The sequence below is a fragment of the Dasypus novemcinctus genome, chromosome 1 (genome assembly GCF_030445035.2).
Source record: "Dasypus novemcinctus isolate mDasNov1 chromosome 1, mDasNov1.1.hap2, whole genome shotgun sequence".
Classification (NCBI taxonomy): domain Eukaryota; kingdom Metazoa; phylum Chordata; class Mammalia; order Cingulata; family Dasypodidae; genus Dasypus; species Dasypus novemcinctus.
This window is the reverse complement of record NC_080673.1, coordinates 100,805,635-100,833,160: the sequence shown is the minus strand read 5'-3', so window position 1 is coordinate 100,833,160 and position 27,526 is coordinate 100,805,635. Positions and strand designations below refer to the sequence as shown.

Genomic DNA, 27,526 nt, shown 5'->3' with positions numbered 1-27,526 from the left:
TGTAAATATACTAAAAACCATTGTTTTATATACTTTAAAAGTATGAATATTATACTACATGAACTATATCTCAAAATGAGATGGCAAAATGGATTTTTACTCACCTTCATCTTTAACTGTTGTATTTAATGAAGAAATTGTTGGCAGCAAAGATGTTTTTATGGATTCACTTTTGGTTGTTCCTAGTTTGATAAGATAGATGACATTACTAATCACAATCTCATCACATCTATCAATCAATAAATAAAAGTAAATCATGGGGAGCAGTGTAGCTTAGTTGGTTGAGTGTCTGCTTCCCATGTATGAGGTCCTGGGTTTAATCCCCAGTGCCTCCTAAAAATAAAAATGAAAAAGTAAGTCAAATCTGGAGTTGAATAGGAGTCCTAGGTAAGGCTTTTTCAATCTTCAAACTTTCCATCTTCCAGCTCCTTTTGTCCAAAGAGGGCATTATAAGTATTTAATGGTTAGGTGACTCAATATAGAAAAATACATATATTTTTGTATGATATATCCAAAAGGTAAATTTTTGCTACAAATTTTTAACTAGTTGTCTTTAAACAAGAAAAAAATGACTGTATAACTCTATAATGATTTCAAATCATTTTATTTCCTCTGAGGGGAAAAGAACTCAGTCAGGAGGGTATAGAAGTAATATACCTATGACTCAGTAAAAAAAATGCATTTTTTTGAATTATGACAATGAAACTTGCAAATATACATATATACTAAAGGGATTTGAAAATTCCTGAAATGACCTAATTTGTTTATTCATGAAGCATTCATTGAGCTTCTATTCTGTAATAGGGCCTCTCCTAAGCTCCTATGAAGAATATTTTATGTTTTAGTCATCTTTTCAATCCGAGTAGTACAAAGAATAATTCTTTGCTTATGATAAGTATTTAGTTAATGCTGTTTCAAATAAAGTAGCACTCACACAGGTCATAGAGATCAACAAAGTGACAAATGTCTGCCTTACATAGTGTAGCAGTTTGGTAGGGTTATGAATTCCAAAATAGATATTGGAATATGTTTGTAATCTGATCTGTACCTGGGCATGATAAAGTTATGATTAGGGCTTTGATTGGGCCATGTCATTAGGGTGTTGAGTCCCCACTCCCTGGTCCCCACTCCCTGGTGGGTGGGGACTCACAGATAAAAGACATGGACAGAGTTAGGGGTTTCTGATGTTGGAGTTTTGATGTTGGAGTTTGATGCTGACGTCTTAAGCTGGAGCCCCAGGAAGTAAGCACACAGAGGAAAGAGAAGCAAGCCCCAGGAAGAGAGGACCTGAGTGAGGAGAAGAGCATAGAGGATTAGAGACAGCTCTTTAGACAAGGCAGAAACCCTGGGGAGAGAGACAGAGCTGTTCATCTGATAGTCTACAGTTGACTTTGTAGAAAGAGGCAAAGCCTACAGAACCTCATAGTCTATAGCTGACCTTGTGGAGAAAACAGAGGACCTGAGTCTGGAGAGAAGCAAAACCTGGGACAAGAGGAACCCAGAAAGCTGAACCCTTGCAGACATTGGTGGCCATCTTGCTCCAACTCATGGAAATAGACTTTGGTGAGGGAAGTAACCAATGGTTTATGACCTGGTATCTATAAGCTCTTACCCCAAATAAATATCCTTTATAAAAGCCAACAGGCTTCTAGTATTTGGTATCAGCACCCCTTTAGCTGACTAATACTCATAGTAAATACAATTTATCAGCTTAATTCCTATTGGCTGTTATAATCAGTAGTCTTTCTTAAAACACTTTTAGAATGACCCTTTGTGATTAGTGTAGAAGTCCCATATTTACTATGTGACACATATAAAATCTTGGTTCCTTTTTGTATGTGTACTGTATTTGGGAGAGGAACTTTTAGGCTCTGAAGAACTTATACAATGCTATAAAACCCAATTCCAGAGAGAAGTTTTAAAGTGTAGGCTGATTGGAATTGTGTATCAGATGATACTGAGGAAACACAAGAAGAAGATTAGATCTCTGGAAGATTGATGAGGACAAAATTAGCTTCAGCAATAGTTAATTTTGTGTGTCAACTTGGCAAGGTTCTGGTGCCCAGTAATTTGGTTAAACCATAGTTTAGATGTTGCTGTGAAGGTATTTGTAGATGTGGTTAACATCCTCCATCAGTTAACTTTAAGTAAAGGAGATTATACTCACTAATGTGGTTGGGCCTCATCAACTGGTTGAAGGTCCTTAGAGTGAAAACAGATTTCCCAGAGAAGAAATTCTACCCCAAGACTGCAATATCACCTCCTGCTGAATTTTCAACATGCTATGCTCTACAAATTTCAGACTTGCTAGTCCCCACAATCCCCACAATCATGTGAACCAATTCAGTAAAATAAAGCTATGTATTTACCTTTACCCTAATCTCTATCCCAATCATCTCTGTCTTGATTCTATTTCTCTGGAGAATCTTGATACAACTTCCAAGCTGGTGGTGAAGACTTTTTTTTTTTACAGCTTACTCTTCTATCCTCACTGTCTATTAGGGTTCTAACCCCATATATGGCTAGATTTTAAAAGAATAAGCCAACAAAGGTTTGCCCACAGATGCAACTTGGCTGGACAGCATCTCTTGATGATGCCTTGATTTGGACAGTTTCACAGCTTCAGAATTGTAAGCTTTTAATCTAATAAATGCCTATTATGAAAGCCAAGCCATTTCTCATGTATTGTTTCCAGGAGCTTTTAGTAAGCTGAAACAGAGATCTTTAAGCGTGTTATATCGTTTTGAGTCAAAAATGTTTATAAAATTTTAAATCAGAACATCATAATTCTAATCTCTATAAAATTGCTTAGTGAACTAGAATTCATAATATTATCCAAAATAACTTTAGATATTTATGTTTATTTCCACTTTGCCTAGAGTCTTTCAAGAAAACATCTAATTTGTAAACATTTCACTTCTTGTGAGGATATATTATAAGCAAAGTGTCAACTTTACCATAGAATTGTCAAAGTTCTATGAAAAGGAGAAACCAAAAAGTCATGTGCAAAGATATCTCAAGTAATTCATCTTCAATTCAATCTTAACAGGAAATATAAAGACAATTGAGAAAAGAAGAATGTTGAGAAAAATGAGCTACTAAATCCATTCTTCTTATAAATAATCAAATAAGCATGAGTCTGCATGGGTCTGCATGAAATGCCTCATTTTATATATGTTGAGGATGGACAACACAGTAGGCATTGGATTGATAACCTCCTGGGTTTCAAATTCAATGGTCTTAACAGCTCATTTTAATTTTCATACCTGGTAAAGGTAATCCCATTTAACACACAGAACCATAAAACATGATAAAGTTATTGCCACTCAGTCCAGTGACAATAATGATGATATTGCTACTGAAATTCACAAATTCTATTATCAGCAGAATATAACCAACAAAATGAATTTGCTATTAATAAAATTTCAACTTATTGGCTGTGTTGCTTAAGTGGAGAATTGGAAAATTTAGAAAGATATTTTTATAGCCTAGGAAATGTAATTTTTCAGTCTCTAAAAATAAAAAAAAATGTTTTATATGTAACCTTTACAATAGGATCATTCTCAAATAGGAAGAAGTTCAAAGGAACATGATTAATGAAGATCTTAGAATTCTATATTCAACTCAAACTAACATATTAATTTCAAAATAGTAAAATGGCACAGAACTTTATAACAATAAGATGTGAGATTTCAAATTATTTTCCTGTGATTCAGTTATGTAGGTGCTACTAATTTCATTTGTTAAATTTGACTAAGAGCTAATCCTACCTTTAGGAGATGTTTCAGCAATTGACTGTGTAACAGGATTTGCTGACTGCATTGCGCTTGGTGTTGATACAATTTTTGTTGCAGAAACTTTTGTTGGTGGTATTACAGTAGTAGATGAGTTTTGAGCATCTGAAAAAGTAAATTGTGTTAAAGTAGTTGCTTTAAAATTTACATTAATCTTTCCAAGCAATAGACTAGTTGAAAGTCAAGACTGCATTACACTTAAAGTTTATTTTGGTCAGCTACGGCCATTTAAACAATGTACTCTACTTTGTTTAATATATGTGCATATGTGTGTGTATATACTGATGCTAACCCAGTCAGTAGGGCATGGATTTGGAGTTTTTTCTGTTTTTGTTTTTTTTTAGAGATTTATTTATTTATTTATTTCTCTCCCCTTCCTCCCTCCCCCACCCTGGTTGTCTGTTCTCTGTGTCTATTTGCTGCGTCTTCTTTGTCCGCTTCTGTTGTTGTCAGTGGCATGGGAATCTGTCTTTCTTTTTGTTGCGTCCTCTTGTTGTGTCAGCTCTCCATGTGTGGGACACCATTCCTGGGCAGGCTGCACTTTCTTTCGTGCTGGGCGGCTCTCCTTATGGGGCGCATTCCTTGTGTGTGGGACTCCCCTACGCAGGGGACACCCTGCGTGGCAGGGCACTCCTTGCGCGCATCAGCTCTAAGCATCAGCACTGCGCATGGGCCAGCTCTACACGGGTCAAGGAGGCCCGGGGTTTGAACCGTGGACCTCCCATGCGGTAGATGGATGCCCTAACCACTGGGCCAAGTGTGTGGCCCTGATTTGGAGATTTTTAATCTTACAGTGAATTTGTCCTTGGACTCAACGTTCATTCACTAACTCCACCTGCATCTCACCAATGGCACGGATTTTCAAGATGGCCGGTAGGAACACTCTGTGATTTTGAAACCATGTAATAATTGACAAGTACAAAGAGAAATAAATGTGTAAATTGAAATTTAACAAAAATTTTAAATCAATTAAATTAACCATGTCAGATGAAATAAAGGTGCTGTCAACTGGATATTTTCATGGCAGATTAAATTTATTAATGTATTAAGTAAAGAAGAAGTGTCAGGATCTCTCTTCTTGATATAAAGCAATATACGTATGTATACATATGTGTGTGTGTGTGTATATATATATTTATCATATAAAGATAAGTTTCAAAGAAAGGTGATGAATTTTAAGGAAATTCAACAATTGCCACCTGCTTGTATTTCTGGTGGTGAAGATGCCGAAAACCTGCAAAAGCTATTTATTTCTCTAAATTATAACAGTGTTTGGAAAATTGAAAGACACATAAATGAAGGCAATATATTAATATGATGCACATTACATGTTTCTTTTTTAAAAAAACTAGGAATGTGCATGCCGGATGACTCAAAATTTTTGGCTCTGTTGTTGGTGAAAGACTGCAAAAGTGCCTTGAGTATTATGGCTTACAAAACAAATTTTAGGAAGTAGATGAATTTGCAAATATGGAATCCACAAATATTGAAGCACAATAGTTAAGGGGATAGACTTTGAATCACAAGGCCTAAATTCAAATCCCAGTCAAGCTGTGTGTGCATTTACAGTAACTGTCAAATGGTATGCCTTCTCAAGTTTAATTACATCTAAAATTTTCCTTTTAGAATCATAAAAAAAATTATATGCAGTAATCTTGCAAGTCAGTTAAAAGCATTAGCTCAGATGCTGTGAGTTAAGAGTATATTTTTTCTTTCATTTTATAGCCTTGAGGTACTTGGAAGTGCGGGTGCTCAGCACTGACTTTGTTTACAGACACAGCACACAGAAATTGCTTGGTGTATTCAGCACATACAGATGTGTTCAGCTCATACACAAATGACAGAACTGCATTTTCACGGGCTTTACTGAAGTCAAGTCAAAAGCTCTTTTCACTTCTTGAGGTAAATTCACATGATTGGTCTAACTTCTTCCTCCTAATATTCAGCAGGGAACAGAAACACTGCATGTATGATATCTTTTCTCTGTTAGTATAATAATTTTGTTCTGTTATTTATTTTATTCCTAGGGTCCATGAAGAAATAATAATTTCTACATTTAAATTGGGGTTGAAGAAGTTATTCAAAGAATATCACCTTTTGATTATAAATAGCTTGATTCATTCCTAACTGTTGACTCCCTAAATGGTAAAAATCATGATTTCTGAGTATGATCAACCTCTCCAGAAAGATTTTCCCTCCACTTGACCTCCTTTCCTTCCTTTTCTTTTTCTTTCACAAATACGTATTGGACAACTCTTTATATAATATGAACAGCATGATTAGATACAGTAAGAGGTTATGATTTCTCACATAGTATAGCCCTTGAGTAGCTTTCAGTCTGGTAGGGAAAATAACACCATAATATGTAATATAAGGTATTCTGTACAGGTCAAATAGACTCCTGTTTTTCAAATTATGGGTTGTGATACAATGAAAGGGTAGTAGTGTCTATGTAGTGGATTTGCATTTAGAGCTTTGGCTAAATGAAAGAGAAGAAAAAATTTTTGAGTGTTATTGCTAGTAAGGGTAACAATAGTTTCATGAAGCTTTTGTTTAGGGGTGTGTGTTTGTGTCTGTGTATGTGTTTGAGTATTATGAAATATGTGGCAATGCAAAATTATTCTTACTGTGATTCCACTTAAAATTCTGGAAGCTACTGCATAAACAATAAGTTGGGCAAGAGTTGATAAGGCAGAAAGACCACTTCTGAGCATGAGCAAGGAATACTTCAAGAGAAAGTTGACGATGGGTGAACCCGGAAGAGTAAGTTAAGGTGCTTTGACAGGGAAAGGAAAGAGATATGGAAAGTCCCATAGTGGGGTAAGGAAGAAGTTTTTTTGGGAGGACTGCCAACAATTCTGGCTGGATTGCAGCATGTTATGAAAATACGTGGACCATGTCTTGTAAAATACTGGAGGGCAGATTGTACAGGGTTGTGAATGCCAAACCAAAATGATTCAGTGGGGAGTGATGGATAGTGATCAAACAGAATTTCCACCATAGGAAAGGAAATAGGGAAATAAAGAATGGGTGAGAGCGAGACTAAGAAGATGCAGGTTGAACTGAATGGGAGATCCCCATTTTTATGTTTATCAATGTCTTTCTTCCCTTTTAAAATAATATGAGATTAGTGAGCTCATGGTCTTAAAATTATCTGATGCAATTTACAAGTAAGGAAATTTTCTAACCATTGGTGTGGTAAGATTGAGATGTACTGTAATGCTTTTCTTCCAAACCATCTTAAATTTATTTGACCCCTAATTTCCCTGGGTAAAATCTTAACCCTTTATCACTAGTTAACTCTTTTCTATTATCGGTTCCTCTGATTTTTCAATAGCTTGCAAGCCCTCTTTTCGAAAGTGAGAGCAACCCCAAAAAAGTATTGGGAGCCACCACATTCCAGATGCAATGTAAGCACTTTCTGTGGATTATCTCATTTAATCCTCAGAAAGACATGGAAGGTCCATACTCTTATGACTGATATTTTACAAATGAGAATACTGATGCTCAAAAAGAGTAAATAGTTGCCCACATTTTATACTGAAAAGTGATACAGCTGGAATTTTAATTAAGGCAGCCTTGACTACAGAGATTATACCTGTTAACATTACACATCTTGCCATAGGAAGGTGACTCTATGCAAAACTGCATTCCCCAGTGCCACCATGCTGCTGGTAATTGGCAGGACTTGATATAAAAGGGGAGAAAGTGATTAGATACACAGATGTTTGTCTCTTATGTAGCTAGGATGAGGAAATAGATAAAAGATCTCATTTTTTTTTCCTTAAAAAATGAACATTTAATTCTGTATGTAATATATGTATACATATATGTTTAGGGTATACATGTATACATAAATGTGTGTATCTATACATGTGCGTGTGTACAGAGAGTATTTCCATGGAAAGACTTAAAGCTCTAAAGAAAATTTCTTGTCTTCTAGAACTATTTAGATTTTAAAAATCCATGAAAATATAAAATCTAAATAAAATATTAATTCAGTTTCAAAAATTCTGCAACCACAAGCTTTTTCTCATAACCCGGTGGGAAAGAATAATTTCTTCTAAATACTACTATTGAAGGTTTGTTGACAATGATGTAAGTAACTACCAGGTGTGCTTTTACTGTAGGATTTATAAATTTCTTCTAGGATTGGTTTGATTTAATAATTAACTATTAAGGGAAAAATGGGTCATTCTGAAGCATTTTCTCTTCAAATGGTGTATTAGTTTTTCAACCATAAAACAAATACCATTGAATGGGTTGGTTTGAGCAATGAGGATTTAATAGCTCATGGTTTTGATAAGTACCAAAATGAGGCATCAGCAATCAAACTGAGGCATCGGCAATCAATGCTTTCTCCCAAAAGACTGTGGTGTTCTGGGGCTGGTGATCCTTGAGGTTCTTTGGCTTTTTTTCCCAATCCAATGGCGGTATCGTCTCCTTTGTCTTCCAGCTTCTAGTTTCTTGTAGCTTCTCTTTTTGTGTCCAATTGCCTTTGCTTAAAAGGACTTCAGCCATATTGGATTAAGGCCCACCATCATTCAGTTTGGGCATACCTTAACTCACAACCTCTTCAAAGGTCCTATTCACATCCACAGCTCAGGGATTGAGACCTGAACATACCTTTTGTGTGGGACATGATTCAATGTCCAAGAAATGGTGAGGTAGCATTTTTTCATTCTTTATCTCCAAATTGTTTAAAGATAGGTTTAACAAGGAGACTTCAGACATGCTAAACCAGATAGTGCTGATCTTGATATGTTGCATGAGAAATAGATGGCATTTTGTCCTCATTCCATTCTCTACCCATATATCCACATGAAGAGTGCTCAAGTGATACTGTGACACTGCTTTCATATACATTGAAAGGCTGAAGCATTTTCTTGATTTTAATAAAATATTTTAATTACAAAAATTATATATTTATACTAAGGCATCTCTATTGATTCTGAAATAGTATGACTTTCTCTGAAGTTCAAGGTAAAGAATTCTGCACTGTTCACATATAACAACATATAGGACCTTTCACGTGAACTTGCTTTACTTGTCTTTGGAGATTAGGCTTACAGCTGGGAAACCAAGTATCATTTTTTTTTCCTGTTTTCAAATGATATAGTAATTTACTCCAATCCTATTAGACATGCTTTATAATTATATTCCCAGGTAACACAGTCTCCAAAAATGAGAATGCATTTTCTTTCCATTCATCCTCCTGATGAACAGTTATTTCATCAGGTTCTTTCTTCCCTTTTGGGCAGTAGTGAATCTCTTGCCTTCTAAGTCTACATCTAATTCCACCAGAAATCCTCACTGAAGAGGATAGATCTTGCTTCTCCTAGGTTAGCACAATCGCTGAGTGACGTTGATTTAGAATTCTAGGATTTGAGATCTGGAAAGAACTTCTTTTGCTATTTTAATTGTAATATGAGCCCTATGTTTTATACTTTCATACTTAGAAAATTTATGAGTTTAAGAATTTCAAAAGATCACAGCACTTATTAGTAACAGAGTTCCCTTGACTCACAGTTCAGCACTCTTTATTATGTGATATAGAAAAACCTGCTTTATTTTTAATTCTCCTATCTGGGCATGTAGAATGTACTTGCAACAGAGATAGGCCTGAATTTTCCTTTGAGAATGTCTAAGAAAGTATTTATTATGCTGTGGCAGTTTGATGTTATTTATGAATTCCAAAAAGAGATATTGATTATGTTTGTGAACTGGTCTGTTCCTCTGGGCATGATAACCCTTTGTATTAGATTCAGCTGAGACATTTGATTAAATTATGTTAAGATTAGGCTTTGGTTCAACCACATCATTACAGTGCAACTCAGTGTTGAGTCCCAGCCCCCTTGGTTACCTGATAAAACTGACTCTCACATAGGCACAGAGAAGTCAGAAGAGGATACTGCAGCCCTGGGAAGAGAGATGAATCTGATAGTTTATAGCTGACTTGTGAAGAGAACAGTGCAACAGAGCCTGGAAAGAAACAAGCCCTGGGAAGAGAAATGAGCCCTGTGCCAGCCTACAACTGAGATTGGAAGAAGTTGGGACCATAGAACCTTAAGAGGAAGAAGGAAAGCTGAACCCTCACAGATATTATCCACCATCTTGTGTCAACATGTGGCAACAGACTTTAGGTAAAAAAGTACCTTTTATGGTACCTTGAATTGGATTCTTTAGGGCCTTCATAAATACCCTTTATAAAAGCCAACAGATTTATGGTACTTTGCATCAGCACCCCTTTTGGCTGACTAATACATATGCCAACCAATACTATAAACAAAATTTTAGAAAAAAGTTTGAAGTCCTTAAAGAAAAGAAAGAATGTTCTCTTTAGCGATATATAATTACACACAAAATTATAATTACTAAATGGTCTTATGAATTCTCAAAGTACTATTACTTAGGTTATTACTTAATAATAATTTCCTAACCTAGATCAATTAACTATGGAATGGCATCTAAAATAAACATTCTTATTTTATAATAGCTATAATAATTTAATTCTACTAATTAATAAGCCATCATGCAATGCCTTCCCCTCCTATATCCCCACACCCTTAAGTATGAAATTTAAAAAAAAAATTTAAATTTATTGAAATATATCAATCTTAGATAAACATATATAAACAATAAATGTATAATAGTTGTGAACTTACAAAACAAACATATATAACATCAAACAGACATATATAACATCTCACCCTACCACCAATAACTTGCATTGTTTTTAAACCTTTTTAACTAATGATTAAAGAGCATTGTCAAAATATTACTACTGAACAAAGTATTTTTCCCTAACCAATCTGATTATTATTATTTTTATATCATTTATATATGAACATACATAAACAAGTGTATAGTAAAAGTTGTGAACTTACAAAGCAAACATGCATAACATCATACGGGGATCCCATATATCAACCCTCTACCAACACCTTGCATTGTCATGAGATGTTTGTTACAAACTATGAAAGAACACTGTCAAAATCTTACTCCTAATCATAGTTCTTATCTTACAGTTGGTGTGTTTTTCCCCCAACCCACCCTATTATTATTTTTTAAATATATTTTTTTATGAAAGAAGTTGTAAACTTATAAAACAATCATGCACCTGTACAGAATTCCCAAACAACATAACAATGTGGTGTGTCATTTGCTACAGATAAAATAATATCATCTGATTATTGCCATGTCCATAGTGTACATAGTGTACATTTGGCTCACATTTTCCATACTGCCTCAGTATCATCACAGTACATCTTTCGAATAGATGCAAGAATATTATATTATTACTACTAACCACAGTCCATAGGTCATTCCAGCTGTATTTTTCCCATGCTTCTCCACATTCCCAACACCCTGCAGTAGTGATATACATTTGTTCTAGCTAACAAAGGACATTCTTGCATCTGTACCATCAACCATAATTCTCACCCACCTCTTGGTTTACTGTGCTATCTAGTTCCTAGATTATTCTCAAGCATTTGGTCATTTGGCGTTTACATAACTAGACTGCCATTTACAGTCACATCCCCATTTGTAAAATAGCTTTTACTCACTGTGTGTTACCATCCACTCTATACATTTCCACACTTTTACAGTAAAGCTAATTAAAACTTCTACATATGTTAAACATCAGCAGTCCCCTCAGTCCTTCTTTTATCTCCTTTAGGAATCCACCATCAGGTCTTGAAGATATTTTCCAATAATCTCTTCTAGAAATTTTTTGTTTCTTGCTTTTATTTTTAGGTTTCTTATCCACTTTGAGTTAATTTTTGGATAAGGTGTGAGATAGGGTCCTCTGTCCTTCATTCAGCTATGGATGTCCAATTTTTTCAGCACCATTTGTAAATGGCCAGTAGTAATGTTTAAATTGAACTCTTCAATATTCTTTCATATTAAAAACTGAAATAAAGAATACAATATAATACCACTTGCCATCCTCTGACCAACACATAATCTTCATGAAAGTCATGGCAACAACTCTTTTTGGTAGTCAATTTCTTAGTAACATATTTTTACACTAGTGATAATCTTTCTCTTATGACAAAGCTAAAGTAATTTTGGTTCACTATTAACCAAATTAAATGCAGTTATTTAAAAGAAAAAATGCTTATTATGTGATGATGCAGCCTTTATGATTTCTTTTACTTGCATTGATTCCCAAATTTCATGATATCCTATAGGAAATTTAGAAGTAACTGAACCATTGAATTGTTTATCTCAATAAACATTTATTAAACATCTATTTCAATAAACATTTATTTAGTTCCTATTTCAATAGGAGCTATGCAAAATAAAAATATATATGTTTCTCCTAGAGGAATTTAGAATTTATTTCAATATTTAAGCAGAAAAACCCCAAATAACTAAAAGATTATGGTAAGTATAAATGTTGCTAAGTAATTAGTGTTATGCATAGTTGGTTCTATGCAATCGTTAATTGAAAAGTAAAGTGATATCTCTAATGTCTCAGACAATCAGAAAAATTTTCTTGGAGAAAAAGATTTCATGAAGAGTAATGTTTCCATAACTTGTTGAGCTGCCTTTTCTGTTCTTTTAATATTTTTTAATTTGAATAAGGTCATTAAAAAAATGTTTCTTAGTAGAAAAGAAAAGAAATTGACATAGAGCCGAGTGACACAGAAGCTGTAAACAATGAAGCTAGAAAGAGGACATAGATATTCGATGCACAGGAGAGGAAAAGAGAAAATCCATTTTCAATGAAACCACTAGAGTTAATAGGAAGTCTTGTAAAAAGTCTTTTTCATTTAAATAATTTTTCAATGAAGGCTAACAAAAATACTACAATGATCCCGAAAGTTTTGAGAATACTTAAATTTCCTATGTAGAATGAACATGGGATACATGTAACAAGAAAACCTCATCTCTCACAGATAGGAAAATCTTCAGATGAGTAAGAGAATGCTATACCCATAGAGGAATCTCTCAGGTTGCTAGCCATCTGTGGGGTGGGAAGGGAGTACCAAGCCTGGCAGGTTGGGAGTAAACAGGTGTCTCAGCCATCTGGCCCCTCTGTGAAAAATAATATCTGCAAAAATGGACCTAAGAATAAGAGGTTTTTTTGGCTGACAAATGGATGGAGATGTACAAGGCCAATTGCCTTCACTCCCCCAGCTTTGAAATTTTGGGGTGATACAATTGTGTCTCCTTCACATACCTGAGATTTTTAAAACAAATCATGGTCTATAATAATGAAATATTTTTAGATTATAGACTGTATAATAAGGAGAATTTTTTGTATATTTTACCAGTTTTGATTAAGGAGTTTCAATTCATTGAGGTCTAGAATTGCACAGGTTATATTTAATATTTATAGGAGTGGGAAAGCCATGGAAAAGAGACAAACAGACCTGGGCTCTCTCAGTTTGTTACAGGGCTACTGATGAAAAGTACCAGAAATGGGTTGGCTTTTATAATGAGAAATTTATTAGAGTAAAAACTTCCAGTTCCAAGGTTGTGAAATGTCCAAATCAAAGCACCATCAGAGATACTTTCTCACCAAAGTCATCTACTGATGATCCTGGTGTCCTGCCATATGGTGAAGATGGTGGGTGATTCTGCCAACTCCCTGCCTTCCCCTCCAGAATCTACCATCTCATGGAGCTCAGCTGAGTGCAACAAGGCATAGATAACTTGTCTCTTTCTGGGCCTCCTGTGTCAGTGTTGGCTGCTCCACTTTCTTCTTAAGTTCACGTGTGGGCTACCAGGCATATGACTTGTCTCTTTAGCCTTGAGTTGCTCTGTATCAGCCCAACCTCTTGAGGGCTTCACGCTTAAACTTTGGCTGCCAGAAATCCTGAAGTCCTCTTTCATATGACAGGATCAAAAACAACAGCTTCCTTTCACTCTCTGTGTCTTTCTCTCTGTGTCTCCAATTATATAAGGTCCCAGTAAGAGGGTGGAGACCCAACCTGAGTCATACCTCACTGAGAGAGTCCAATCAAAAGGGCCCCACACCACAGGAATGGATTAGTTCAAGAACATAAGTTTTTTTCTTTTTGGGATTCATAAAATAACTTCAAACTGTCACAAAAACCATCCCAACATTCTTTTCCACTGTGCCTTGCTTTGCTATGACACCGAAGTGTAGCCACTCGAAAAGTTGGGTTCTAAACTATAAGTTCTACTGGGCATTTCTTCAGAAACATGGAAGGTCTCACTAGACAATTTTTACCACAAGATCATATCAGTTTAGAATAATGAATAATGATAAGACAAGACAGGAAGTGAAGGGAAAGTTCTGACATCAGTTAGGTATGTAACCCTGTTTAATTATCAGTTTATTTATAAGAAGTGACTTTTGAAACATGTCTTTTCAACTATAAAATAATATTACCTCTAAGATTAAACTATAAAATAAGTATGCATTATGTCAAGTAATAAGTTGCATTTATAAATTCTAAGATGATGCTTGCATTTTAGCAGTTATACACAATGACCTTACAAAGTAATTAACATGTTACCTGGGAAAAATCTGGACCCAAAAAGAAATTCTGTATTTTAAAGAAATAGCCATTTAGAATGTTTTGGTATAGAATTTTCCATTCAACATACAAAGTATAATACAATGAGCATTTTGTATAGGTAAATTAATTACTATGTGAACGCACAGAGCCCATATCCCACAGGCTAGTTGACTCCCTTTCACTAATTTGTGTGTATGTGTGTGTGTGAGTGTATTTAATAATTGACAACTGAACCTCAAAAATTAGTCTACTACATTGTATTTGGATTGGGAAAATGATATTTGGCTGAGTTTGAGAGGCCTCACTTGTTGTACAATCTAATTTTGTTTGTCTAAACTTAAAAGATTTTCCAGTTGAGTAAAATGCTCTTTAATTTATATCAGTTGAAAGACTATATTTTTTGTTTTAAGGGGTAAAACAAAAGACATAAGTGCCATTTCTATCTTCTGAGACCTGAAAGGTAATCTTTCCCTGACCTAAAAAGAGCAATTTGAAGGGAGTAAACTTTAAATGATAGATATCTCAAGAAAGCAAGCACATGCAACAATAATTGTAATTCCCTATATATCATTTAACAACATTCAAACAGTTTTTTGAAACAGCTAAAATATTATTTCCACTTTATAGTTGAAGAAACTGGAGCCATAGTAACTGATTGCAACTTGTTAAGATGCAGAATTAGAAGGGCTTTCAGCCTTATTCAATCTCAGGTAATCCCACCTTCCATGTTCTTCTCTTTATGTTCACTAGAATCTTAAAACAATGTCATATTGTATGTGATGCAATATTGTTATGCTACTACTTTAATACTCTAATGACTTTAGAGTCCCACCTTTTGTTTTTCTTATGATATTCCTGGTAGTTGTAAAAATAAATGTGACTAATTAGAGTATGTCAATTATGAAAAGGGAGAAACCTTGATGAACATTTGGATGTCACCAATTGTGACAGTTTGAGCTGGGTGGAACCCAGAAGATCACATTCTTAGAAGCAATCCATTCCTGTGCATGCAAACCTATTGTGAGTAGGACTTTTTGGTTAGGTTATTGCAGTAAGGCCTGCCTCAAGGTGGGTCTTAATCCTCTTACTGGAGTCCTTCATAAATAGGATGAATATAGAGAAACATGCAGAAGCTGAGAGAGAAAGCCAGAAGAAGCTAGAAGCAGAAGCAAGGAAACCTGGAAGAGAAGGGAGGAAGCTTTGCATGATGGTGCCTTTGTTTGGGTATTTTCAGGGCTTCAGAACTGTAATCCTGTAAGCAAATGATTTCTCATTGAAAAAGCAAACCCATTATGGTATATTGCATTTCTGCAGCCTAGCAAACTCAAATGCTACCCATCCCACCCTTTAAGGATTATTAAACAAAACAAAACAAATGTCTTAGCTCAAGGTGTCATCTCATCCATCATTAGAACATTATGTGAGACAATTTTACTATATTTAAAAATTTGGGCAGTCAATTTTTGTTGCAATATTGATGACCCATGCAGAACTTATGAGGGTTTTCTAAGGTATGATTCTTTCTGTGTTCTGTTTGTTTTGGTTGGAACTTGTCCTGGACTTAGGCAATATTGCAAAAAAAGACCCAAAAAACAAATAAGATATTTTTCTTTCTTGTTTTGATATTGTCTGGTCTCACTTTTGTAGCAAAATCACCAATTACTCCACCTTGATCATGTCAAAGAACTACTTTGCCCTCTGTCATTTGCATGCAAAATTATTTTTTAAACAGATATATCCAGTCTTCTCTATAAATGGAATAGTTGATAATAAATGGAGAATGATCTGTTACTAAGAGGTAAAGCAAAGGGACAGTTTAGTGAGGGAGTGGACAATAGCAGGGTTTTGGAGTTAGATTGCCCAGTTTGAGTACAGGCCTACCACCTGCCATCTTTTGTCTTAGGCAAATTGTTTCACTTCCTAGCATTAGTTTTTAACTTACAGAAACCTACGTTATAGGTTTTTGTGAAGGTCAAAAGATTAATACATGTAAAAAGGTGAGCGGTTCAGCTGACATCTGGATTACACTTGAATTTATCCTGATTAAAAACTTAATAGGATGAAATCTGCTTTAGTGCTGTAACAATAGGTCAGGTAAATTTATGTTTCTTGCTAATACTGCCCCTAAATACTTGATTAACTAGTTACAGGGCCATCTCCAACCCAGTTAGTAGGTTTAGACCAATGAAATCTTTCTGAGAAAAATTTGAACTATTCCCTAAATCACAGCCGGAGTCTTCCAATTTTGTCCTGACTTTGCCAACCCCTTTGCCAGATTTCATAAATTATTTATATTCTCTTTCTCTAATATCTGTATACCATTTTCCCCCAGCAACTGTAATTATAATAGCAGAACAGAAAGATTTCAGAATAGAAAAAAAGAAAACCTGCAAGATTATTTATGTAGTGGAAGAAAGATATTTTGTATGTTTAAATTCCATATGCCCTGTATTGATTGTTACCATTCTTTGGGCATTGGACTATTGGGGTCTATAGAGTTTCTAACGGGGATTTTTGAATCCATATTTACACAAAATATTATGTGTGTATTTAAAATGATTTGCACGTATATGCTACCATTTTTTAAATACAAGTAGATGCTATTTTGAAAATACAATTATTTTTAAAAATTGCTAGATATTTAATATTTTATCTGTTTTGTCAGTTAATCAGTGCAATTGCTATTTTACTGGTGGTGTTCACAGTTTTTTCCATGTTAATGAGATATTGATCCTCCAAAAATTTTGGGACCACTTCACCTTGGATCTTCCCACTAACATATAAATAATTTAATTTGACTGAAGGTTTCATATGACATCAGAGGACTTAGCTAGAATTTGAAATCTCATCTTATTCATTCCATGCAAATGGGGATACTCTTCAAACACTGAGGGCTCATACTTTTCATACTTAAAACAAATAAGTATGTCCAGGAACCTCTTATATTTTTTAATGTAATATTTTGTGTGATCTATGTATCTTTAAAAAAAGATAATAAAAAAAGAATAGTGTATGTGAAAAAAAAATGTGTATTAGGATTTTTTAAAAAATAAGTAATACCTCTCAGAACAGGAGATTTCCAGCCATTTTTGGTTCCAGTATATACAATTTCTAAATGTTAGGACAAAAAGCATATATTATTTCTCTGAATCTGTTTCCCCATAGTTATCTCCACATCAGAGTTGGAAAAACTACTCTAAACTGTATGCTCAGCAGAAGCCCACCTTATATGTTTCAGTAAACACAGAAGAAGTCATGGTGTCTACTTTCTCATTTTAGAGACTAGATTTAATATGTTATATTTTCCAGATTAAAAATATTTTGAACCATTCTATTAGGATGCCATCAAAGGAGGCACTTGTGGTGGGTTAATTAAATATAACACATTTAAAAATAACTCTATATATTGTGGGACAGATGCAGCCTTTGGAAGAATAAAGAATTTACACTGAACATTGCAACAAAAGATTTTCCTGTTTAATAGTAGGCAAGAGACACTTTTCATATATGCTATCAAAATCTGTTGGAAGTATTTACTCTTCTGATACTATGAGAAATAAAGAAATCCGTATTTAAAGAGAAGGATGGCAAGAAGTAAACTGTATACTTTTGCTTATCAAGCAATTCAAACTTGCCTCATTTTAAAAAATTAGTCCTCTGTTGTATGATATTGGTCAATTTTAACTAGAAGAGTAAACTACCCCCAAATCCCTTCCCAAATGTCAAGACAAGGATGAGGGAGAAAACAATGTTTATCTATAAAACAGTCAGGCAATTTTGCATATTCAGTAGTATATTCAGACCTAAGTATAAGGAAAGGGGTTAGAGAGTACTGAATTTCTCTGCCCAAGAAAATGGAGACTACTTTTTTTTTTTAATGCCTAAGAGTGAGAGAACAGAAGAGAGAAATGGAAAAAGGGGATAGAAGAGGCCAAGAAAAAAGATGGAGTGCTCAAAGGAATTTTAAGATGAGAGGAATCTAAAACTCACCCTGAGCTTTGCTTACTGTGATGTAAACTCCCTGTCCTTCAGTAAAGTCTGCTACTACACATAATGTCTACAAATACACACCAAGATTTTAAGTGGATTTTCTGGATATGCGTGGAGGAAAGGGGAACTATATTCAGATTGTTGTCAACTCACAAGAAATGCCACAAGAAACCAAGTGGAGTACAAGATTTGACAGATGCGGGAAGTTGGAAAAAGAGGTGAACACGAGAACTTAATCCTCCTTCTGTCACAAGGGATTTGCAGAAATTTAAGACATTGGGCTTTTTCCTAGAATGCAGAATAGTGTTCAATCCAAACATATTTATATATTAAAGGATGGAAAATACAAGATGGCATTTGAGTTACATAAAATAATTTTCTGACTTGAATAAATGCTCTTTACTAGACTCAGAATCAAATCTGCTGAGTCACAATTACGTGTTTGCTGTGAAGAGGATGATTGTGAATTTGTTCTATGGAAAATTATTCGAGATGGTGTTGGCTATAAATTATTTCCTTAAGAATATGGCAGTATAGATAATGAGAACAAATAGTTTTGTAGCTATAGAATAAGCACTTCAATGTAGCAACAATAATTACTTAACTCTGAGATGCATCAGTTTAAGCAATAGTGTTTTCCTGTGTAAGGGCTAGCATTAGATCAGAACTGATGTTTATAAACTAGTATTTTCTAGTGTTGTAGACTAATTTATGCCAGAAAAATTAAATTTACCTTCCTGACAGAGTGATAAAGATGTAAATAAGAGAAAACCAATAGATACAATCTCACATTATCATCAATATATAATTCATTTCTTTTATCCAGAATACCTAAGAAAGGCACTGTGCTATATAAACATCTTTATTGAATTAGAGTCATCCTGTGAAAATATACAAGAATGATCCATTTTTAAGCATTAACATTATCTATGTATCTTGAGCTACTATTTCAGTTTTTGACAAAAGGCTCTAATAAGTGCTTATTGAGTGCTAAATGCATTAGAGTTTTCTGAAAAGCCAGAATCCTCAAAATCTGACAATTATTCTGAGCTATCAGTTTAAATAATATTACCACCTGTTATAAAAATATGGGTTGAATTCATATTAACCATATGATTTCCTCTTGAAACTACAGATCAAAATAAAATTTTGGGATTTAAATTTGTAAATCATCATTCCTTAGTTGAATTACTATTTTATGCCTTTTCTGACCTCAATAGTTCTTGAAAACTGGATACATTTGACTTTATGATTTTTCTTTTTTCTGTTATAAGATCCCTTTTAATTATCCCTGGGGATAATTCATGGAGCATTTCCTTTGTTCTTGGTATTTTCTTATTTCTAGTGAGATTTATGTAACATCTGAAAGCATTATACCTCATATTCTCCTGGGTGATAAAGGTTGAAATAAAACATATTTGCTAAATTCACCATAGTCATTTACCAACTCCCTAAGTACTCTCAAAACTCTTCCTCATTTTAGTAGGGTCCTAGGGAAAAAAAAGAGCTAGCAAAGGATATGCCAGCTATATCTGTAATCATTTCCTATTGTTTAATTTCCAGGAAAGTTTGTCCTAAACTTCGTTTATTCCTGTACCACATTTATGATTTTTTTCATGTTATACACTATCTACTATTATTTCCTTACTGTTTTTCTTAAAAACCAACTCACTTTTCAAAATTTAAATTCATTTTTAAAAGGAAATATTTTAGGTGAGTGGATAGAGCTCAAGTGATTGAGTGCCTACTTTGCATGTACAAGGTCCTGGGTTGGATTCCTAGTACCCCCTAAAAACAAAACAAATAAATGAAAATACCAATTCTAATTCAAGAGTGAATGTAGCTCAGTGTTTGAGTATATATATATACACTTAAATACTAGCAAAAAGGAAAAGAAGATAACGGTCCACTACCGTAAAAATAAATTGTAGGTAAAGAAACTGTTGTATTCTGGATAAAAAGCATTCACTGTGATGGATCTATACTTGAGTCCTGTCCTCTCTGTGTTGACAAGTGGCATTAGTGAGTGTTAGGGCATGGTAAAGACAGAAGAACTCTAAACATCCACGTTCTCCTTTAGATAACTGGAAGTATAATCGAGATTTGAGTCAATGCTATTTAGCTCCATAGCCATTTATGCCTAAAATTATCACAAGCATGGTAGTTGCCCGTTCTACACAATGGAAATACTGATCTAGGTGAAAGTTTTTTAAGGCCACCAAATCATTTATACAGTTTGTTGTCATGCACTGAATTATAGTTTTTTCATATGACACAAAGTAAGTCCCAACTCCATTTTTTCTCCTTCCTCTTTTTTTTTCAAGCTAACATGCAGTATTCCCCCTTCCTTTAAAAAATCTAAGTCAATGAGTGCAAAGCTAAGCTAAGCCCTTTCATTTTGAATGATCATGATCAAACAGAGTTATTTTAGGGACTGATAAAATAGGTATTAATAATAATTATCTATTGTGTCAACAGCCTATGTGGAAACAATATTATATTTAAAAAAAAAGGAGATACATAGGGCCTGGAATAAACTAATCTTAAGCAACACTTTTAATTTTTGTCTCAGCTGACATTACCATCAATGAACTAGACCAAATTACAAGCAGTAAATGGAGAGAGTCTATCTAGGAAAAAAACCTAGAATTTCAAAGGATTCTGATGTTTCTGTAAAAAAAAATTCATATCAATTTTTAAAGTGATAGTTCAACTGAATCTTTAATATCTTAGATAATAGGAAGTTGACAATAAACAATAGAGAAATTAATGCCCATTTATAGCATGAAGTTTGATAGGGATCAATATAAAGTAAACAACATAGGGACCAAAGCAAACAATATGCAAATTTAGTAAAGAGTATAAGAACAAATACAGCAGGAAAAGACATAATGCCAAAGGAAACTCCAAGCAGGCAATGAATCATAATTATGATATTTTATTTTAAAATCTTACTCACAAATGGAACTATAGTAATGAGATCACTCTATATAAGACTTAAGAAGTAATTATTGTTATTTGCTCAATATTGGTTAGTTATTACAACATGGATTCAGCTTTGATCTCTGCATTTTAAACAAATAGGGGCAAAGTTGTCAAAGAAGAACAACTATGCTAATAAAAGCATAAATTGGATTCCATGAAGAGAAGGAAAAACTGTTGGAATACTTAGTTTAATCTAAAGAAACAATCTGTGGCACTAAATTAAATCTCTCCAAACTTAAGTTTCTGTATCATTTGTCTCACTATCTTAAGTTCCCAATATGTGAATGAAAGAGAAGAGAATTTCACCCCAAAATTTCTTATGTTTCATTAGATGACAACAGTCAGTAATCACTTTCTTAATATTCAGAGAAAGATAAATGGACAACTAGTTCATGAATAAATTAACTCTTGTGTAGGCACATTAAGAAATGAAAATTATAATCTGAAGCAAAATTCATTGTTAAAATATATATGCCACCAAAATAACATGATACCTTCTATAATTAGAGTATATATTAATATTTTAAATTATCTATGTTGGAATAACATAGAATTAACTGTATTGTTTATAAATTTATTGGTATTATTATAAATAAAGTACTACAAAAAATATTAAAACATTGTTCTGGTTCAGTCTGCACTAGTTCTTCAATGGTAAATAAAAACTCTGAACTTCCGTAACTCAAAATACAAGATATATAATCCTAAAGATATTTTTGGCTTAATGGAGTAACTAAACAATTGATCAATTAAATAAATTCAGCCAACATTAACTGGATATTTACTTAGGATATAGCTTGAGAGAAAAGAAGAAACCCTTCAATCTAGAAAAATCCCCTTGATAAAGGGAGTCTAATTTTGTGTCATCTGACTGACAATCAAACTGTGTCAAAAACTTGAATGCATTTCAAGTTTTAAGTGATAATACTTGTGTTAACTATCCATTGCTATGTGATTAATAACTCATCTCTCACAGGTTCTGTGTGTCAGCAATTTGAGAGCCGCTTTGCTAACCAGTTCTGCCTTGGTTTCTCCCACAAGACTGCAGTCTGAGGGGGCTTCAATTAGCTGATGGCAGGTGGAGGATCCATTTAAATTTTAAAAGGTGGCTTATTCACATTGCTGGAGAGTTGATGCTGATTCTTGGTGGAAGGCCTCTGTTTTTGTTCCAACCAGTTATCTCCATAAGCCTACCTGATTGTTCTCACAACATGGACCAGTACTTTCCCAAGAAAGAGCAATCCAAGAGGCAAACATGGAAGCTGTAATGCTTTTACTATCTTGCCTTGGAAGTATCACAACACTTCTACCATACTCTATTGATCACAGTCTAGCCCTGATTTGGTATAGGACGGGACTACTTACAGATGTGAATACTTGGAGGTGAGGACCACTGAAGATCATCTTGGAGAGAGGCTATCACAATACTTATAATTTGTTGAATTACCTTCAAGAACAGAGATTATTAGATTTAAGCAGTGAATCTCTTTATCCTAGAAGAAACCTCAAAATTTTGTTTATAAATCAAAGATCTCCGCTTTAATTTCCCATTGTGCCCTGTGGTGGTTTAAGTCTTTTGTGGACCCCAGAAAATTATGTTCTCAAACTAATCCATTTCTGTGAACATAGGTGGGAACTTTTGACCAAATCACTTCAGTTAAGGGCCTCTGTTTAGATTACAGGCCCAGGGTGGTGCTTAATTCTCTTACTGGAGTCCTTTATAAATGCTGGAATAAAAAGCCACAGACACAGAAAAAGGTGGCAGAGACAGACAGGAGCTCAGTGGGAAAAATCCACAAGCTGAAATCAATGAAACACAGAAGCGAGAGGAGGCCACTTTAGCCATAAACTGAAAGCAACAAGGCAGGGAGGAGAGGGGAGGGATGAGCAGATGCTGCCATGTGCCTGATCACCCATAACTACAGCTCTGAGATAAAGTATTTTATGATAATGCCTTGATTTGAACACTTTCATAGTCTTAGAACTGTTTAAGTTCATATATCACCATTGTAAAAGCCAATTCATTTCTGGTATATTGCTTTGGCAGCTTTTAGCAAACTAAAAACACTCCTTCACCAGAGAAACTGGTTTCATTGCTGTCCCTTAAATATGGCAATTTTATTTCCCACTCTGTAGCTTCACTCATATTGTTCCCTCTTCTTTATTTCCTAGAACTTTTAGAGAAAACATATTTTCTTTCTTTAATGCTCAACTCAGGTTGTATTATCTATATGATACCTTAATAGTCCCATCAATTCCTATACATACAATTCTTACATCAAACACTTGAACACTTCATGCATCTTTTGTATTAATCTAACATAGACATCTACTGAGTACCTACCATGTAGTTCTGTGTCAGGTGATGGCAAAAAAAATAATTACTTCCTTCCCTTATTGATTCAAGGAATTCACTTATGTTTCTTATACTCAAGCTATTAGTATTATATTTAATGTATATTTTACAAATACATTCTTCAAGTTTTGAATGTAATTTGTGAGGTTCCTAAGTATATTTTTTATGTGCAAAAAAGATTTTTCAAAGGCTAACTAGGCTTTAGAAGTTAAAATTCAATTTTTTAAAGTCAAAGAATAAAAAAATCAGTATCTTTATTAAGCTTATAATTTCAATGTACAAATTTTATTGTATTTGTTAATATAGCAAGTTTAACAATCACTTTAGGGGACTCTTAGAGTACTATTTCATCCTAATTATACATTTTATTAATTAAAATCCCTTAAACATTTAAATTCTATAAGTTGAAAATAGCTAGCACATTTTACCTACTTTTTAGGGTTTTGTAGAAATAAAGAGATAACATATATAAAAGCATTTCTTGAACCCTCATCATTTAATTTAAAAATATGGCTTTAGTGTTATTAAAATATAAAGTCAGATGTGCTACCAAATCAAATGATTTTGTAGACAACAAGGCACTTAGCTTTCCTCATAAGAATTTCTCATGAATGCTTTATCAGTTCTCAACATGATAAAAAATTTTAAAAAATTATCTCTTCTACTCTGACTTAGATGAATCCCATTGAAGACAAATCAACAAATGCATTACTAATTAGAGACGATGAATGCTTTTAACTTCAAACAATTCAAAGTCTGACAGAAGCTTCTTCAGTGAGAAGGGACCAATCTGAGCTGGAATGAATTTTACATGGAAGACTTTTGACTCAAAATAAGTATTAATGGTGAACGAGAAACTGAAATGCAGGAGAATAACAAAAAGAGTTTGAAAGAAAATTGTAATAGTTGAATTTAAGTTTAAAAGTTTACAGTACAGCAGCCCTGTTCACAGTAGATTTGTTCTAGAGATGTTGGGAAATGGAGAGCCCATAAACAGAGTACTACTCATGACAATGCAGATTTATTTGCTAAAATTAGTTTGGTGTTGTCACACAATGCTTCAGAAGCCTGTTGACACTTCTCTCCACAGATTTCTTCTCTTGATATTTCTTGAGACTTTCTGATTAAGCCTCTGAGTATTGATCATTCCTAAGATCTTGAAGATTCTTATCATTCCTTCCCAAGGAGGCCTGCTTTTTTCCATTTTAATAGATTCCTGCTTCAATTTTGTGTCTTAAGTTCAGAATCTGCATTTTATTAACTTTCTTCCAAATTTTGTTACAATTATAAAAGATAACAGACTGAAAAATGCAAAAAAATACAAATATACATATAACGAATGATTCTCAAGCAAACCTTGGTGTAATCAAGACACAGATTAAGAACGAGAATTTTCCCAGCAAATGCAAAGGCTCTTTTGGAATGTTCTCTTAAAAATTCCATCCTTCTCTCACTACTCTAGAGGTAACCAATAAAATGACTTTTGTGGTAATAATTCCTAGCTTTTCTTTAGAGATTCACTACCAGTATGAACATCTAAGTATAATATAGTTTAGATTTGACACTTAAATGGCAACACTTGTAGGTACCTTTTGTGTTTTACTCCGTATTATATTTTGAGATTTTTCAGTTTGATTATAGTTATAATATGTTCATTATCATTATTGTATACAGTACTTTTTAAATGAATAAAACATGATATCCTTATTTATTTTGCAATTTTGAATATTTAAGCTGTCAATTTTTGTCTATTTTAAAAGATGCTATCAACAAACTTGTATTTGTATTCTTGTGCAAAAGTGAAGTATCTATAAAAGTCTGTCATTTCTTATGATGTTGTTTTTATTTTCCTCACGGATTTATAGCTTTTTCTTTATAGTATAGATGCAAATTTTCTATTTTTTCAGTTATATATTTGCAATTTGTGTTTGTCTTTTCACTCTTGCTACTATGTCTTTTGAATTATCAATATTAATGCAATCAAAGTATCAGTATCAATCCTTTCCTTTATGGTTCATGTTTCTTAAGTCTTTTTTAATTGATAAAGTCTTTGAAATTGTAGTTCTTTATAGATCCGCCCTTTTCTTAAGAATGGGCAAAAAACCCAAGGGCCTCCAATATTTTCATGAAGTGCAGGCTGTTTACCACCACTAAATCAATTTTCAAGAGATGCTGGGGGACTTCTGGGAAGATGGTGTCGGAGTAGGGAAGTAGGGCTCAACTCTCACAAAAACAGAGGAAGGGTAAGAAGCGATCCAAGGAGCTGCTTTGGGGATCTGCACACTGAGAGAGTGCTGTGCATCATCCAGGAGAAAGAGGGACAGAGAAACAAAGAGGCCAAATGAAAACCTTGAGTTAATTGCCCCTATAGCTAGGAATGGTACATATACCCCTCCCTCAAGCTTCGGTAAAACCCCTGGCTCCCTGCAGACAACCAAGACGGGGAAAACGGTCCTCCTCCCTGGGAGAAAGAGCAGTCTGGAGGAGGGTGGAGAGTGGTTTCTCTTTAGTGAGTCTGGCAAGCAGAGAGAGCCCACTTTGAATCTTGGCTGTACCCAGCCCAGCAAGTAGCGATTGCAAGTGACCAATATAAGTGGGAGCTGAAGGGCAAATAAGTGTGGGACAGGCTGCCAGCAAACTCAGAGAGGGAGAATGTAAGGGGGAAGGTAGATAAGGTGGGCAGAAGAGAAGGGAAAAAATAAAATAAAAAATTAAGACCCAACCAGCACTGAAATGGCCCCAGGAAGAGGGGAGGTCAGATCAGATCAGGCCAATGGTCACAGCCACATGCTCTGGGAGAGAAAGGAACTATGTCAGGGAAGGGGTGGGCTAATAGTCCTGGAGAGAAGGAAGGCAGGAGAGATAACCTGTAAATTGTTAGAAACCTAAATTGTGTGAAGGGATAGAGAGGGGAGAGGCAGAGAAATTTTCAGAAGCTTACCTAAACTGTGGAGTGGGTGCAGCTCAGTGAATGAACTCTGGCCTCACATCTACTAGATCCTTGATTCAATCCCTGATACTCTTTAAGAGAAAGGATCCAGAGAGTGATACAGTGGATGTCAGGCATCCAGTTGGTACCTTGCGACAGGGAACTTAGAGACCAAGTTTTATTTTTTTTAAGGTCTTTTGATCTGTTATTTTATATTATTTTTTTAAATTTTAATTTGTTTTTTTAATGTTTTATTTTGTTTATGCTTTATTTTATTCTATAAAACCAGGTACCTTACCCATGGAGGATAGGCTACAGGGTGATTGATTGATGAGCACTGGCACCTTGAGACGTTTCCTAGTACTCTAAGAGAGATGCCTGTTTTTGCTAGGTGGTTTTTGTTTCTTGTATTTTCTCTTTTATGTTTCCTTATCCCCCCTTTTCCTTCTTTTTTCTCTTTAGTTTCTTTATTCATTTTCTTTCTTTAATTTTTCCCTCTTCCTTTGCTTTGCTTTCATTCTACTTTCTCTTGTTTGGTCTTTTTTTTTTTTTTCCTGTCTCTTCTCATTTTTCTGGCCTTTTGTAATATTCTATCTTTATTTTCTTGTTTCATTTTTTATTCCACATTTTTATTACTCTTATGCCTTAGTACTTTTCATGATTTTTCTTTTTATTTATTTTTCCTGGCTACTTTATAGTTCCTATCCTATCTTTTTTAAATTTATTATTATTACTATTATTCTTTTTCTTTTCTTTGTCCTTAAAATTTTTTTCAGGGAAATACAGACAACTACAAGGATATAGAATAAGTGGAACCAAGTGTTAATAAGGAAACTTAAACCAAACCAAAGCAAAATAAAACTCTACAGCAAAAAGGGAAGCCAACCATCTGAATAAGCCCATCAACATAAACAGATTCCTAGACATCAAAAAAAGATTACAAACCATACTAAGAAACAGGTAGACATGGCTC

At 34.2% G+C, this 27,526-nt stretch overlaps 1 protein-coding gene and 1 long non-coding RNA gene across 4 annotated transcripts in view; one reads left to right on the top strand and one right to left on the bottom strand.

Moving 5' to 3' along the window:
* The window catches only part of LOC111764986 (uncharacterized), a 65,468-nt gene extending 39,975 nt beyond the window's left edge, over positions 1–25,493 (top strand). Inside the window, exon 3 of the long non-coding RNA XR_009185380.2 lies at positions 24,300–25,493. This is a non-coding gene — a long non-coding RNA (uncharacterized lncRNA). The remainder of the gene's footprint in view (positions 1–24,299) is intronic.
* The window catches only part of EMCN (endomucin), a 239,097-nt gene that overhangs the window by 182,804 nt on the left and 28,767 nt on the right, over positions 1–27,526 (bottom strand). For all 3 annotated transcript variants that reach the window (XM_004461949.4, XM_058294943.2, XM_058294944.2), the window contains exons 2-3: positions 3,771–3,899; positions 105–182 (exon numbers count right to left, since the gene is read on the bottom strand). In XM_004461949.4, the coding sequence (XP_004462006.2) occupies positions 105–182; positions 3,771–3,899 (207 nt within the window). The remainder of the gene's footprint in view (positions 1–104; positions 183–3,770; positions 3,900–27,526) is intronic.